At 40.5% G+C, this 17,597-nt stretch overlaps 1 protein-coding gene across 1 annotated transcript; it reads right to left on the bottom strand.

Annotated features, from left to right (window-relative positions):
* Positions 1–1,558: 1,558 nt before the first annotated feature.
* Positions 1,559–17,128, bottom strand: atp1b2a (ATPase Na+/K+ transporting subunit beta 2a). The gene is made up of 7 exons (XM_051880029.1): positions 16,804–17,128; positions 10,612–10,740; positions 10,420–10,524; positions 8,606–8,811; positions 6,441–6,500; positions 5,614–5,709; positions 1,559–4,631 (listed from the first exon to the last, which is right to left on the bottom strand). Exons 1-7 carry the CDS (start codon positions 16,901–16,903, stop codon positions 4,467–4,469), a joined length of 861 nt encoding a protein of 286 aa, XP_051735989.1. The 5' UTR covers positions 16,904–17,128; the 3' UTR covers positions 1,559–4,466.
* Positions 17,129–17,597: the final 469 nt, after the last annotated feature.

Here is a 17,597-nt window from a genome sequence, read left to right as displayed (position 1 = left end):
TAATATGAAGTCTTTGTAATTACATTTCTGTCATGACAACTCTTGGAGTGTTTGGCATAGGAATAGATATGACAATGTTGATTTTGGGTCTTGGCAAAATAGATCTGCTACGCTGCTGCTGTTGGTTATTGCTGCTGCTGCTGATGCTGCTGTTATTGATGCTGCTCTTGCTGTTATTGCTGCTGCTGCTGCCGTTTTAGCTACTGCTGTTGGTTATTGCTGCTGCTGCTGTTGCTGTTATTACTGCTGCTGATATTATTACTGCTGCTGCTGCTGCCGCCATTTTAGCTACTGCTGTTGATTATTGCTGCTGCTGCTGCTGCTGTTGCTGTTATTACTGCTGCTGATGTTATTGCTGCTGCTGCTGCTGTTATTGCTGCTGCTGCTGCTGCCGTTTTAGCTACTGCTGCTGCCGTTTTAGCTACTGCTGTTGGTTATTGCTGCTGCTGCTGCTGTTATTACTGCTGCTGCTGATATTATTGCTGTTGCTGCTGCTGCTGCTACCGTTTTAGCTACTGCTGTTGGTTATTGCTGCTGCTGCTGTTATTACTGCTGCTGATGTTATTGCTGCTGCTGCTGCTGCCGTTTTAGCTACTGCTGCTGCCGTTTTAGCTACTGCTGTTGGTTATTGCTGCTGCTGCTGCTGTTATTGCTGCTGCTGCTGCTGTTATAGCTGCTGCTGCTACCGTTTTAGCTACTGCTGTTGGTTATTGCTGCTGCTGCTGCTGTTATTACTGCTGCTGCTGATGTTATTGCTGTTGCTGCTGCTGCTGCTACCGTTTTAGCTACTGCTGTTGGTTATTGCTGCTGCTGCTGTTATTACTGCTGCTGATGTTATTGCTGCTGCTGCTGCTGCTGCTGTTATTGCTACTGCTGCTGCCGTTTTAGCTACTGCTGTTGGTTATTGCTGCTGCTGCTGTTATTGTTGCTGCTGTTATTGTTACTACTGCGGCTGTTATTGCTGCTGCTGTTGGTTATTGCTGCTGCTGCTTCTGTTATTGCTGCTGCTGCTGCTGTTATTGCTGTTGCTGTTGGTTATTGCTGCTGCTGCTGTTATTGCTGCTGCTGTTATTGTTACTACTGCGGCTGTTATTGCTCCTGCTGCTGTTATTGCTGCTGCTGTTTTTGTTGCTACTGCTGCTGTTATTGCTGCTGCTGATGTTATTGTTGCTGCTGCTGTTGTTGCTGGTGCTAATACATACATGACACGCTGCTATGAGCAAGAAATGCTTTTGCTGTACAATATAGCATACATTAATTATCCGTAGCAGATCTATACAGGTGGAGCTGGGGGAAGGTGGAGGGTTTCTGAAAGTGCACTGCACTGCTACAGCAAATGCTGACCAAGTATTTGAAGACTGAGCAGTGCGCTCATTGGCTACTGATACAGCAGGAACCAATCAGCTGTTCCCTATAGAGAACGACGTGATTGCAAGCAGAGTTAAGGACCTATCAACCTGCGCTATCTAGAGTTTCATGACAGAACTTTGTATTTAGGCTATATTGAAACAGAAGTATGCTTCATTTATAGTGTTTTTAACAAAAAAGACCAAAAATGTTTGTTAAACACAAAATGTTTTTATTTCCTGTTTCCATTTTTCATTTATAATGATAATCATTTGTTTTTCGAATATAAGTTTCACAATTTTCATGTCAGGCAATATATAACAGTATATTCAGGATATTTAATAAGATACATCTAGTTTCTGAGCAGTGTTTTTACAGAGAGTGAAGAAAGAATAAGACACCGTCTCACTATGAAGGACAGATGAGAAACCGGTATGAGCCTGTGAGCAGTCATCCGGCAAAACTCAAAGTGACGAGCGTCGCGTTATTGGATTGGAGAGAAACACAGACGGGGACAAAGAGCTCAAAGGTGCCGTCAGTGTGTGTGAGTGAGTGAAAAACTCTGTAATGAGTTTTTAATAGCGCAGGTGTGTTTGTCGTTGCCATTGTTTGTGTAAGCCCGTGTTTTTCGCCATGTGTCATCGATGATATTGTCAGAAGCGTGTAGGTTTCATTGAGGCTGTAAAGGTGCGGTCACACTAGCGAAATTCGGGCGAAATTTCGCGGGCAGTAGCGTAGCAATGTATGAAGAACTGCTCACGGTAAAATAACTTTTAAACCAAGCGGAACATTTGCATGACCAACTCGAACACGAGCGAAATGTACATAGGGAACACTTTCGCTCTCACACGAAACTCCCAATCGCGCAAATTCCTGACTGGAATTCACCCGCGAGATTGTGCCGAGCAACGGTAAATGTGACCGCGCCTAAACACTCAGTTACATATATGACATCACGCACTGTTTCAGTGGTGACGTCCCAAATTCCTGCCTGACTGAATTTTCGGTCTTACGGAAATGAATAAACCGTATGAAAATGTAAGTGATCTACACACGCAGCGGTATACAAACGCTCGACGCAGCGATGCATCCATCGCTGCTGCATCTAAAATACATAAGTTGAAAAGAATGTGCAATAATTCGATTTACCATATCCTAAAAACATATAAAATCTATTCCATGACATAGAGCGGTCAGGCAGCACACGTGAAGTAGATCTTAGTAAACGTACGGCAGGCAGCGTAAGTTTAGCACGCGGCTAATCTAGTTATTAGTCACTGCTCTTTTGTAAACATTGAACTGTTCCCAACATCAGGCCCGTAAGTTCTGTTCTGATGTGTGACGGATGAACTAGTGACGTTAATTTAAAACTTTGGCCGCGTTTGGCTCTTTTTCCCACACACTTTTCTAACACACACCCTCAAATGTTTCAAATGCACAACACTGTGGCAGTAACCCAATAGAAACACAGCACATTCACAACTGGGGGCGAAATTAAGGATTGGGTTGTAAAAAACACGAAAGAAAAGAAAACAGACAGGCCGGCCGCCTGCACATCGACAATGGCAGGCTAGTGGTTCGCTAATAATCACTACGCTAAGACCGTCTCGATAACCTGCTCACTAATCAGGGCAGCTTTGACTCGAATCCCCTTGAACATCCAAATGTCAAATCACATGATAAAAATCTAAGATCCTACCAAAGCTAAGAAGAAATTAACTAAAGTTTTGAGAAATATATTCGTCATTTTCTCGCTGTGTGCTAAAGTGCAGCTAACCCATGATGTGCTCAACAACAAATGAATTAAAAAAACACTTTTTGGGAAGAAAAACACGTTTTTATGTTCATTCATCTACATTAGTAAATATTGGATTGGCAAATTTGTCTTTTTTTTTCTTTTCTTCATAACTACTCTCTTCGTTAACTACCCCAGATTCGATATTATTTACAAGTATTAACAGTACACTCTTGGACCAGAAGGTATTGCTGTGTACACATTTAGAAAGATGGGTCGAACCGTTCTGGACAAAATGGAGCAAATACATTATTAGTCGTTTGGGCAAATTAATCGCGAAACAAATGGCGAACTGATATGGCGCAGCTTAAAGCTGATTGGCTAATGTGTAAGTCGTTGAGTGCAATCTGAGCATGTGCGGAACGTCAGCCAATCGTTTCAGTTTAACATAGCTTGTGTGTGTGTGTGTGCGTTTGTGAACATTACAGTGTTACAAAAGTGTTTTCACAAACATTGTCATATAAAAAATAAAAACCACGAATCAGATAATAAATAAATAACATCATAAATGTACCTTAATTCATCAATAAATAAATAAATAAATAAACGGATGGATGGATAAAACAGATATCAGGTTAAGAGCGCGATATATCTCACTGTGACGGATATGGAAAGTTATGGCTCTGTTTATTAATCAATCATATTAGCGCTTTTATCTACGTATTTCCTTATTCATTCAGATTTTATTTATTATAAATGACGCTGAATTCGAGCTGATTTGACTTGACTAATTTGTGTACACACTCAGTCACATAAAAGCTATTTTTAAAGACTAAACGAATGAATCCAGGTCACATTTCACCTCAATATCAAAAGAAATAAGTAAGATATTATATTTTGCATACAGAAAATGAAGCTTATTTTAGGGCCGGATTTTTCACATTTGACATTATTTTCATGACAATTAAGCACAAATGTGGAAAATACGTTTGCCATGAAAATAATTTAACAATTATAAAAGTAATTTTCTTTACGTAAAATCTAAATTCTCGAATGATTGTGGTCCCTCTGAATTCACTGGATTGTTCATGATTATGTCTGTATTGTTTGTCTAGAGATTTAGAAAGGCTCGATGATATTCTCCTGCTCTCTTGATTTGACTTTGGAACGATATCAGCTGGGTATGATGACAGTCAAGAGTACTCGAAACACACAGAGATACAAAGACACACACGCACTCACGCACGCACACAGAATCATCATGTAGACCCGAGTATGAGGACAGACAAATACATTAAACACTTTGAGATATGATTGACTCCTCCTACAATCTCCTGTGTGTGTGTGTGTGTGTGTGTGTGTGTGTGTGGCAGATGTAAATGCTCTACGCTTTGTTGATGCGCAGCTTGAAGGACACGCGGCCAGCGAACTTGTCTCTCTCGCTGAAGTAAGTGAAGGCATTAGAGTTGATCTTACACTCCACATTGACGTCTGTGTTGACAGAGATGTTCGTGAACTTCACGGCCACCAGAGGCTGAGAGTAATTCACCTGAACAAACACACAGAGAGGTTACACACGTATATAATCACATTAATGTTTTGTGTGTGTGTGTGTGTGTGTGTGTGTGTGTGAGTGAGTGCGTGTGTGTATGTGTGTGTATGTGTTTGTGTGTTTGTGTATATGCGTGTGTGTTTGTGTGTGCTTGTGTGTGTATATATATGTGAGTGTGTGTGTATGTATACGTGTGAGTGTGTGTTTGTGTATGTGTGTGTTTGTGAGTGAGTGTAAATGTGTGTGTGTGAGCGTGTATATATATATGTGTGTGTGTGTGTGTGTGTGTGAGTGTGTTTGTGAATGTGTGTGTGTGTATATGTGAGTGTGTGTGTGTGTTGTGTATGTGTTTGTGTGTTTGTGTATATGCGTGTGTGTTTGTGTGTGCTTGTGTGTGTATATATGTGAGTGTGTGTGTATGTATACGTGTGAGTGTGTGTGTGTGTAGGTGTGAGTGTGTGTTTGTGTATGTGTGTGTTTGTGAGTGTGTGTAAATGTGTGTGTGTGAGTGTGTATATATTTATATATGTGTGTGTGCTTGTGTGTGTATGAGTGAGTGCGTGTATGTATATGTGTGTGTAGGTGTGAGTGTGTATATATATATATATGTGTGTGTGTATGTGTGAGTGTATGTGTGTGTGTGTGTGTGCGTGTGAGAGTGTGTGTGTGTGTGAGTGTGTGTGTGCTGTGTGTGAATGTGTGTGTGCTATGTGTGTGTGTGTGTGTGTATGTGTGTGTATATATGTGAGTGTGTGTGTGTGTGTGTTTGTGTGCGTGTGAGAGTGTGTGTGTGTGTGTGTGTGAGTGTGTGTGTGCTATGTGTGTATGTGTGAGTGTGTGTGTGTGTGTGTGTGTGTGTGTGTATGTATATGTGTGAGCGTGTATATGTGTGTGTATGTGTGAGTGTGTGTGTGTGTGTGTGTGTATGTATATGTGTGAGTGTGTGTGTGTGTGTGTGTGTGTGCGTGTGTGTTCTTGCCTGTGCTCTCTTGCCGTAGTATGGATAGTACATGAGGTTGAAGGCTCCATTTGGAGGGAAGTATGCGATTTCACCGATGCTCTCCGAATCCTCCTTCTACACGGAACAAGAGAGAAATCTCAGTGTGACGTAAAGCACAGTGATTCTCAACCAGATGACTTAAAAGATGTACATTTTAAATAACTATAAACTATTTTATTTTACCCCTCAACCACTGTGTTTTGTCTTTGAAAAACCTGGATATATGGAGGAAGCCTGATTTTAACCCTGTAAAGCCTAACTTATGATGTCTATTTTCAGTGGAACTGTTTATTAAACCTTTATACAATGAAATAAGTTTATATGCAAAACGAGTTTTTTGTTGAGCATCATCAGGCTTTCATTGCTCATATAGTATGATCTAATGAGAATATGGAGGAAAAAAACAGCTCAATCACACACACACAAAAAGGTTGAGAACCACTGGTATAGCAGATAGTTAAAGGCTTAGGAGTTACTGGTTAAGGTTTAGGAACAGAACCACTGTAGAAGCTAAAGAACCATGATGCAACGCTTCAACTAACCACTGAAAGCATGAGAGTCCAGCACTAGTTTAGGGTGTGCACTGCAGCATTTAAGATGTGCACTAATTCAGCGCGTGTACTACTCTAAGGTTAGGGTTTATGGAATGCTAAGTGTGCATTCTAGTCTATTTCTTACCCACTCATTTCCCTCTTTATATCTCTGAGTACGGAGGGATGCAGTGAACAGACATTATTCATGCTTGACTGGCTGTTAGTGATGAGTTTGTCATGATGATTGGCTGAAGGTCAGTAGATCTCACTCACCTTTGCCCCACAGGTGACATACGGAGCTGTTCCGTTCTTACTTGGCTTCATCCCAATGACCTGCAGAAGATTCAGCACTTGTGAGTGAATGAACATAGAGCTGATTTTCTACTTCATTTATCATCAAAAAGACTAATTATAAAGTTGCCCCTATTATGCTTTTTTGAATACGACCTCTCATGCAGTGTGTAATAAAGCTGTTTGTGAATGTAAAAGGTCTGCAAAGTTTTAAAGATCAAAGTGTACGACAAATAAAGGAAAGAATCAATTCTGAACTGCTTAAACGAGTCGTCAATAATTCCAGTCTCACTTCCTGTTACAACCCAAATGTTGGGACGTTTTTTAAATTTGATTGTGTCAATGACATTACTAAATGCGCCCAGGAATACTTCCAGAAACCACTGTCGGTAAACACAATCCGCCGTGCCATCTGCAGATGCCAACTAAAGCTCTATCATGCAAAAAGGAAGCCATATGTGAACATGGTCCAGAAGCGCCGTCGTGTCCTGTGGGCCAAGGCTCATTTAAAATGGACTGTTTCAAAGTGGAAAAGTGTTCTACGGTCAGACGAGTCCAAATTTGACATTCTTGTTGGAAATCACGGACGCCGTGTCCTCTGGGCTAAAGAGGAGGGAGACCTTCCAGTGTGTTATCAGCGTTCAGCTCAAAAGCCAGCATCTCTGATGGTATGGAGGTGCATAAGTGCATACGGTATGGGCAGATTGCATGTTTTGGAAGGCACTATGAATGCTGAAAGGTATATAAAGGTTTTAGAGCAACATATGCTCCCCTCCAGATGATGTCTATTTCAGGGAAGGCCTTGTGTATTTCAGCAGGACAACGCAAAACCACATACTGCAGCTATTACAACAGCACAGCTTCATCGTAGAAGAGTCCGGGTGCTGAATTGGCCTGCCTGCAGTCCAGATCTTTTACCTATAGTGAAAAATACATCAAAGACGACCACAAACTCTTCAGCAACTGGAAACCTATATCAGGCAAGAATGGGACCAAATTCCAACACCAAAACTCCAGAAACTCATAACCTCGATGCCCAGACGTCTTCAAACTGTTTTGAAAAGAAGAGGAGATGCTACACCATGGTAAACATGCCCCCGTCCCAACTACTTTGAGACCTGTAGCAGGCATCAAATTTGTTGCCTGCCAATCAGGGCAGAGTAGACCAATCACAACAGACTGGGCCGTCTGACCAATCAGAGCAGAGTAGACCAATCACATTACTGGGTCATCTGACCAATCAGGGCAGAGTAGACCAATCACAACAGACTGGGCCGTCTGACCAATCAGAGCAGAGAAGACCAATCACAACAGACTTAGCCGTGTGACCAATCAGAGCAGAGCAGACCAATCACGACAGACTGGGTGTCTGACCAATCAGAGCAGAGCAGGCTCTTGGAAAGGCGGGGTTTAGAGAGACTGAATCCTTGAACCTACCGTTTTCAGACTCTAAGAGAAATGCTGATGCTGCAATGTATATTATGAGAAAATTAATGTGTTTTTTTCACCTTGGATGCATGTTAATCTGTTGTAGGAGACTCCAAAACAAAATTAGGAACCTTTAAAATGGCGTAATAGGGGCACTTTAACAAAAAGTAACTGAGCTAGTAATATGCACTTTCAAAACAATGCTTTGTGAAGCTTCGAAACCTTTGTAAAACATTTGTTTTGAACCAGTGATTCGGAGTGCGTATCAAACTTCCAAAGTCATTTGATTTCAATAAATGAGGCTTCGTTGTGTCATAACTGTTTTAAATGTTTGGAAATCTCAATGGTTCGCCACGATGATCTCTGTGAACCCATGATTTTTGATGCTATTCGCAGCTCAAATTTGTGTTCGTATTATCATCTGCACAGTTTAAGTTTACAGTAAAGCAAATGTACTGAACTAAACATTTTTTATTTGATACATATATATTTTACAAAATAATTTGGCCTCTAAAACTGCTAGAAAATCAAAACCATACATCTAACCAAGTTGTGTTCCAAATTTAACATTTCCATTTCAAACCGGTTTTATCGAATGATACCTAATTTATTATAATTACTAAAATATGTGCAAAGAGTCTAAAGTGAAGCAGCACTGAAGATGTTATGGCTAATATTCTGCGCCATTACAGTGATCTGTGCTGTGATTGGCCAGTTACCCGGTTGAGTTTGATGAGCACGCAGGGTTTGCCCTCCTGGTAGCCGTAGGTGCGGTCGGTGAGTCCGGAACAATCCTCCAGCATGGTGCGGTTGAACTGGCAGGAGCGTTTGGGGTTGTTGCGCACCTCCCCGCTGTCCTCCTGGATGAAGTACTGGTCTGGGATGCAGGCGTCGTTGCTCATCACCTGCTGAGAGTTATTATAGGCTGCGGGAAAACAGAAGAAGACAGACGAGATGTCAAGTTTTCTTTATTGTTCCTTAATCCGGTTGTTCCTGTGGGATTAATTGCGTTAACTTAAACTATTAAAAACATTGGTAAGGTGTTACAATAAGGTCTCATTTGATTGTATGTTATTGTATGTTAATGTTAGTTAACGTTAAAATAGACCTGAAATAGATTAAAGTTGACCTGGAAATAAATGGAAACTAAAACTGAAATAAAAATTAATTAAACATAAATCATAATATTTAAAAAGAACAAAAAGTAATAAAAATGACAAAAGTACATAACATAATGACGAAAAACTAAACTAAAATGAAAACAAAAACAGAAAATATAAAAATAAAAGCTAATTCAAAATATTATTAAAAACTAGCATATATATAATGTAGCAGGCTTATTATCAGTAAGAAACTATTAAAAATTAAAATAACTATTAATTAAATAAAAATAAAGCTGAAATAAAATAAAATATAAATATTAGATTAAAACTAAAACTTAAAAAAAATATTTAAAAAGCATTAAAATTACTAACTGGAAATAAATAAAAACGAAAACTTAAATAAACATGAATTAAACCTAAATAGTAATATTTATAAAAAGAAACAAAAACTAATAAAAATGACAAAAGCACATAACATAATGATTAAAAACTAAACTAAAATTAAAACAAAAACAGAAAATATAACATAAAAAAGCTAATTACTGTTAACTAAGACTATTAAAAAATTGTTTATTGTAATAAAGCTGAAATAAAATAAAATGTTCAAAAGGTTAAATGTTTAAAAAGCACTAAAATTGCTCACTCTAAATATAGCTGTAAAAAAACTAAACAAGTAAAATACAGTAAAATAGTAAAATTTAACGAAACAGTAAAATACAGTTTTCCATTGAAACAGTGATATACCGTAAAAAACAATGCATTCTGGGTAATAACGACAAATAATATTACCCAGAATGCATTGTAATATACAGAAGTAAAATACCGTAAAACAATGCATTCTGGGTAATATTTGTCGTTTTCGAAAATGAAAAATAATATTACCCAGAATGCATTGTTTTTACTGTATATTACTGTTTCAGTAAAAATGGTGGAAAACGGTATTTTACTGTGTAAATTTGTTTCATTTATTTTACAGCTATTTTTTAGAGTGTAACTGGAAACTAGAACTAAACCTGAAATAATAATAAATTAAACCTAAATAGTAATATTTAAAAAGAACAAAAACTAATAAAAATGACAAAAGCACATAAAAATTTTCTAAAAAATGAAATTATAATTAAAATGAAAACTGAAAATATAAAAATAAAAGCTTGTGTGTTAATTATTCTTAAAAACACTTGATACCTTGATATTGGTTTTGTGTCAAATTGCAGGTGAGCAAATTTGTATTTATATTTACCCATGTGCCAGACGCTTTTACCCAAAGCAATGCATGTATTTTTTATTAGCAGTTCATGCATGACCTTGGAATCGAACCCATGACCTTGGTGTTGCGAGCACCATGTTCTGCTCTTCCAGATGAAAACACACTCATAGACTATCTGTGACTGTGAGTCATTTTACTTCATCATGTCTCTCTATTGACTTACGTGCGAGGAAGTTGTCCAGGGCCTGAACGTATGAGTCCCAGCTCTCTGTTTTCTCCACATTATAAATGATTTCTAGAGCATCTCCTTTTGGCCGAATCATCATGCCTAGAAACACACGCACAAAATTGCATGACTGTGTGTGTGAAGGTGATGGTATCTGTTTGTGTATGCCTTTATATTGTGTATTTGTACCTGGTGTAGCCAGACGGTCCTGCCAAGTGGGCTTATAATCGTCCAGCGTCAGCAGCATCACATACATGGTGAGGCAGAACATGCCGGCCAGACACGTGTAGAAGATCAGGTAAAACAACAGAATCAGACCTGCAGCACACAGAGGAACATGTGTTTATTATTTCAGTACTTCATCGTATTGATTCTAATCCTCCACGTATGCAAGCACTAAAACGTTAAATACTTAATCTGTTTATCCGTATACTTTAAATATAATTTGTTCATTTTATCAAGTATGCTTAAGTAAAGTTCTTTTAAGTATACTTTATGTAGTAAGTATACTAATATCAATTTACTAGTAGTATACTTGTAAGTGTTCTATTGCAATACAACTTGGGAATAAAATGGCCCACTTTTTAGTGTATAAAAGTATACTTTATGTAGTAAATATACTAATATCAGTGTACTAGTGGTACACTTGTAAGTGTACTATTTCAATACTACTTGGGACTAAATTGTACACTTTTTAGTGTATAAAAGTATACTTTTAAGTATACTTATGTAGTAAGTATACTAATATCCATTTACTAGTAGTACACTTATCAGACGTAACAGGGTCAGACGTAATAACCCAGTGTTTGGGTAGATTTTGTGTTACCCTGATCCTGGGTCAGACGTAACAACCCAGCGTTTGGGTAGATTTTGTGTTACCCAGATCCTGGGTCAGACGTAACAACCTAGTGTTTTAGTAGATTTTGTGTTACCCTGGTCCTGGGTCAGACATAACAACCCAGTGTTTGGGTAGATTTGTGTTACCCTGATCCTGGGTCAGACGTAACAACCCAGCGTTTGGGTAGATTTTGTGTTACCCAGATCCTGGGTCAGACGTAACAACCTAGTGTTTTAGTAGATTTTGTGTTACCCTGATCCTGGGTCAGACATAACAACCCAGTGTTTGGGTAGATTTTGTGTTACCCTGATCCTGGGTCAGACGTAACAACCCAGTGTTTGGGTAGATTTTGTGTTACCCAGATCCTGGGTCAGATGTAACAACCCAGCGTTTGGGTAGATTTGTGTTACCCTGATCCTGGGTCAGACGTAACAACCTAGTGTTTGGGTAGATTTGTGTTACCCTGATCCTGGGTCAGACGTAACAACCCAGCGTTTGGGTAGATTTTGTGTTACCCTGATCCTGGGTCAGACGTAACAACCCAGTGTTTGGGTAGATTTGTGTTACCCAGATCCTGGGTCAGACGTAACAACCCAGTGTTTGGGTAGATTTTGTGTTACCCAGATCCTGGGTCAGACATAACAACCCAGCGTTTGGGTAGATTTTGTGTTACCCTGATCCTGGGTCAGACATAACAACCCAGTGTTTGGGTAGATTTGTGTTACCCTGATCCTGGGTCAGACGTAACAACCCAGCGTTTGGGTAGATTTTGTGTTACCCAGATCCTGGGTCAGACGTAACAACCTAGTGTTTTAGTAGATTTTGTGTTACCCTGATCCTGGGTCAGACATAACAACCCAGTGTTTGGGTAGATTTGTGTTACCCTGATCCTGGGTCAGACGTAACAACCCAGCGTTTGGGTAGATTTTGTGTTACCCAGATCCTGGGTCAGACGTAACAACCTAGTGTTTTAGTAGATTTGTGTTACCCTGATCCTGGGTCAGACGTAACAACCCAGCGTTTGGGTAGATTTTGTGTTACCCAGATCCTGGGTCAGACGTAACAACCTAGTGTTTTAGTAGATTTGTGTTACCCTGATCCTGGGTCAGACGTAACAACCTAGTGTTTTAGTAGATTTTGTGTTACCCTGATCCTGGGTCAGACATAACAACCCAGTGTTTGGGTAGATTTTGTGTTACCCTGATCCTGGGTCAGACGTAACAACCCAGTGTTTGGGTAGATTTTGTGTTACCCAGATCCTGGGTCAGGTAGATTTTGTGTTACCCAGATCCTGGGTCAGATGTAACAACCCAGCGTTTGGGTAGATTTGTGTTACCCTGATCCTGGGTCAGACGTAACAACCTAGTGTTTGGGTAGATTTGTGTTACCCTGATCCTGGGTCAGACGTAACAACCCAGCGTTTGGGTAGATTTTGTGTTACCCAGATCCTGGGTCAGACGTAACAACCCAGTGTTTGGGTAGATTTTGTGTTACCCAGATCCTGGGTCAGACATAACAACCCAGCGTTTGGGTAGATTTTGTGTTACCCTGATCCTGGGTCAGACATAACAACCCAGCGTTTGGGTAGATTTTGTGTTACCCTGATCCTGGGTCAGACATAACAACCCAGTGTTTGGGTAGATTTGTGTTACCCTGATCCTGGGTCAGACGTAACAACCCAGCGTTTGGGTAGATTTTGTGTTACCCAGATCCTGGGTCAGACGTAACAACCTAGTGTTTTAGTAGATTTTGTGTTACCCTGATCCTGGGTCAGACATAACAACCCAGTGTTTGGGTAGATTTGTGTTACCCTGATCCTGGGTCAGACGTAACAACCCAGCGTTTGGGTAGATTTTGTGTTACCCAGATCCTGGGTCAGACGTAACAACCTAGTGTTTTAGTAGATTTGTGTTACCCTGATCCTGGGTCAGACGTAACAACCCAGCGTTTGGGTAGATTTTGTGTTACCCTGATCCTGGGTCAGACATAACAACCCAGTGTTTGGGTAGATTTTGTGTTACCCTGATCCTGGGTCAGACGTAACAACCCAGTGTTTGGGTAGATTTTGTGTTACCCAGATCCTGGGTCAGATGTAACAACCCAGCGTTTGGGTAGATTTGTGTTACCCTGATCCTGGGTCAGACGTAACAACCTAGTGTTTGGGTAGATTTGTGTTACCCTGATCCTGGGTCAGACGTAACAACCCAGCGTTTGGGTAGATTTTGTGTTACCCAGATCCTGGGTCAGACGTAACAACCCAGTGTTTGGGTAGATTTTGTGTTACCCAGATCCTGGGTCAGACATAACAACCCAGCGTTTGGGTAGATTTTGTGTTACCCTGATCCTGGGTCAGACATAACAACCCAGTGTTTGGGTAGATTTGTGTTACCCTGATCCTGGGTCAGACGTAACAACCTAGTGTTTTAGTAGATTTTGTGTTACCCAGCTCCAGGGTCAGATATAACAACCCAGTGTTTGGGTAGTTTTTCTTTTACCCTGATCCTGGGTCAGACGTAACAACCCAGTGTTTGGGTAGATTTTGTGTTACCCTGATCCTGGATCAGACATAATAACCCAGGGGTTGAGTTATTTATTGTGGGCTTTTTGCGCCCTCTTCAGGAGAGAGCAGTGCAGCTCAGTCAAATTGGTGCATGTCTTTGGTAAAATACAGGTTTGTATACATTTTATTTTATCTAAAAATTCGTTATTGTTCTGTATATCGTTTAATTTTCTTCAAAGCAACATACAGGGGCGTGATGTGAGTCACCTAAACAAGTGTCGCGTCTGACTTTTCGCGTGATGGAAACGCCTGATGCCTTGCATAAAATTTTATTATTTTATTCAAAAAGATCAAGAATATAAATACTTAGGATGTTAAAATATGTTCTCAGAATTGTACACTGATTATTTATGGACAGGTTATGGAGTCAGTCACAGCATTTTTCAGCTAAGAGTGAAACGCAGGACGGCGGTCTGAAGTTATCAGTTCCCCCGCCGAACGCGAGTCATCTCCGGCGCGAGATCCAGCACCGTTACGGTGGAAACAGACAACAGAGACTGGTCGATTACACTTGAATTACTTCTAAATGTTTAATTTTTACTTCTAATATTTGTTAAATGAGCTTAAATATAGGCAATATGTATTAAAACGATATAAAATATGCTATACTATAAAATATGATCGATAATAAAGGAAATATCAAACCAGTGTTTGTGTGGAGTAGGAGGATTTAAGTTAATATGTAAACATTAATTCATGTATGAAGTAATCGAGCCATAATGCTGGGTTAAAAAAAACAACCCAATTTACTGGGTAAAATTAACCCAACATGTGTTCTGTCCTATATTTACCCAGCCCTTGGGTTGAAAACAACCCACATTTAAAAGTATTGACTATATGATGATACTTAATAGTTAAGATAATAATAGTCATTTCTTTTTTTGTAAAGATTTTTATTGGAAATATACATACAAAGTGTAAAATATGCAAATGCATTAGAAGTATCAGCATCATTCCTCTTTTCTTCATAACACATAACATTAGATAGATAGATAGATAGATAGATACAGGTGTCCAACAGAGGAACCACAGGTGTAATAAATCACATTAATGACCAGCATCATCCACTATCTAACCACAAACAAACACAATACTGACTGTCTTGACCAATCAGAATCAAGTATTCCTGAGCGGCGTGTAATAATTCAGATGAACTGTGATAATGTCGGCAGTGTACGTGACCTAGATTCCCCTCTATTCACTCCATCTTCGTGTCATCTGCGTGTTTCTCATTCGTCCATCACTGAGCAAATGTCAGGACAGACTGCGAGTGAGTAAATCCTCTTACAGTAAAACCACAGCGTTATCAATCTCTCTCTGTCTCTCTCTCTCTCTATCTATTATACTCGTCCTGTTATCTCTCTCTCTCTCTCTCTCTTTCATCTCTTTCATTTTTCTAGCATTTATTTTAGGTCTTTGTCTTATATGTCGCCCCATCAGTGTCTCTCTCTTTCTGAGTGGGGGGATGGGAGTCAGATTAGTGTCTTCTTCTCTCACTGGCTGCTCTGCCACTGATGTCATCGATGCTCTTGGCCAATCAGACGGCGCAACACATATGAAAGCTGTCCAGTGAACTCATCTGACATAATATGACACTCACACGTAATTATGAGGACTTTCCATAGACAAAATGATTTTCATACTGTACATACTGTATATTCTCACCCCTAAACCTGCCCATCACATATTTACAGTTTCAGAAAACATCACTTTATAAGCTGTTTTCCTCATGGGGATCAAAAAATATCCCCACAAGGTCAAAAATGTCAGGTTTTACTATCTCAGTCTTTACAATGTAAGTTAAAGAAGAACACACACACACACACACACACTGATCTGCCTTTGATTTGGTCTGTATCAGCAGACTTTGATTGATTACATTGAATGTGGATTAATTAACAGATAGTGCAGTTTAATTATGATTTTAAAAGAGCTTTATGTGTCTAAACGCATTCAGATGTGTGTGTCCAGCTCAAAATCCATTGAAATGTGCAGAAAATCTGACATTTAAAATAAACTCTGATGATAAATTTGCATATTTGGTCTATATTATTGGAAGGAATATGACAGAACTCATATCTTTTGCATTTTGGGTTTTACTGTCACTGATGGTGCTGCAGTGGAAAGACGTTTAAGATTTAGACTTTAAAGATTTAGAGGTTTTCCAGTACTATATGAGCAAACTACTATATTAATTTATTTATAAACGCTTGTGAGACACATCAGGTCATTTGTGTGTGCATTTCTCTCTTTGTGCAACACACACATACACACACACACACAGTGACTCAGCTAAAAGTCATTTACCAGATGTGCATTAAAGTGATTAATAATGCATGCATTACTATGACATACGCACGCATATTAAATAACATACACAAACAAAAGCAAATGTGAGCTCGTGACAGACAGTGCAGACAGAAGTGAAGACACACACACACATATATATACATGATGTGTGTGTGCATATCTCGTTATATAACCGCTGATGGATGATGCTGCTCCGGATATGAGCGAAATCACGTCACGTCACGTGAGCGCGCGCAAGCCGAGGACACTCGCCGATAACCTTGCGCGCGTCTGCCGCTGATCGATTAGCGATCGGAATGATTGGGTGTGTGTGATCTGTTCAGCGATGATCGCACGGAGACCGATGCTTCCTCGCTATAACACATAATCTCATTGCACCCGTTGACCTTTAATGCACACGGATGAGCGCGCGCACACACCCGAGAGCGCGCAACAGCAGCAGCAGCATCGTCAGATTGTCCTTTAATACATTAGGGCCTGCTGCATTCACACACACACACACACACACACACACGGGTGCCCAGCAGACGCATTGCGCAACACGTTCCGGTAAAACGGTTGAAATGAATGAAATACCGGCGGTTGCGCTCGCGCATCAGGGCATCACCAGAATAACACGACCCGTTATGTTCACCGCCTTATATAACACACACACACACCGGCGGACACTCACCCCAACTGCTCGCCGTTCTACCGAGCAGCTCGTGCGTCCGCGGGTTCCAGAAGAATTCCTTCCAGTCCCCGGATTCCTTCTTGTCGTCCTCTTTGGCCATGTCTCCGGTAGATTCTAAGGCGCGCGCTGCGTTTATAACCGCTTAGAATAAACGCGATGAAACGGCTCGTGCCGATGGATGCGAGCGGGCAGTTTTGTTTTATTTTGCTTCGTTTTGCGGCTCGGTCGGGCGGATTTTCTCTCTCTTCACCGTTTGTGAACCGAGCGGAGTGCCGCAGCGCGCGCACTAATCCAGAGATACTGCGGTAAAAACGCGCTGAGCGCACGCGCACCCGGTAAAACCTCCCCGCCCCCCCTCCTCCACCCCCACCCCACCCCATCTTCTGCGGAACAGAAGCTTCGAAATCCTCCACCCTCCCCCATCACACACACACACACACACACACATAAATACACACACTCCATCAGCAGTTCTGCAGCCAATAGCATCTCTCCCCTCTTTTCAAGCTCCTCCCTCTTCTGGTCCAGAGGCTCTGCATCCGCCCGTCTGTCTGTCATACGCAGGTGATGCTGGAGTTTATTTATTCGTGCTAATCAATTGTATCTTGATCCACATGTCATGAAGAGGAAAGCGCATCTCTCGTCTGTCTGTCTGCCTGTCTGTCTCCATGTTTGTTTTTCTGGTTCTGGTTTCAATGACATGAATAATGATGGAACATCATGTACAGACGCAGCAGACACCGGGCAGAACATTGTTATTATAAATAGAACAGCAGCAAATACATCTCTGCAGA

Source organism: Ctenopharyngodon idella, chromosome 22 (genome assembly GCF_019924925.1).
Source record: "Ctenopharyngodon idella isolate HZGC_01 chromosome 22, HZGC01, whole genome shotgun sequence".
In the NCBI taxonomy this organism is placed as follows: domain Eukaryota; kingdom Metazoa; phylum Chordata; class Actinopteri; order Cypriniformes; family Xenocyprididae; genus Ctenopharyngodon; species Ctenopharyngodon idella.
Note: the sequence above shows the minus strand (reverse complement) of the source record. Positions and strands in the feature narration are given on the sequence as shown.

What these genes read in the sequence shown, in the direction of transcription:
- atp1b2a (XM_051880029.1), bottom strand. Translation starts at nt 16,903, where the DNA reads ATGGCCAAAGAGGACGACAAGAAGGAATCCGGGGACTGGAAGGAATTC. An exon ending in CCTGGACAACTTCCTCGCAC is followed by an intron (nt 8,812 to 10,419) that starts GTAAGTCAATAG and finishes GTTTTCCCGCAG; the next exon opens with CCTATAATAACTCTCAGCAG. An exon ending in ATGTCACCTGTGGGGCAAAG is followed by an intron (nt 5,710 to 6,440) that starts GTGAGTGAGATC and finishes TGTTCCGTGTAG; the next exon opens with AAGGAGGATTCGGAGAGCAT.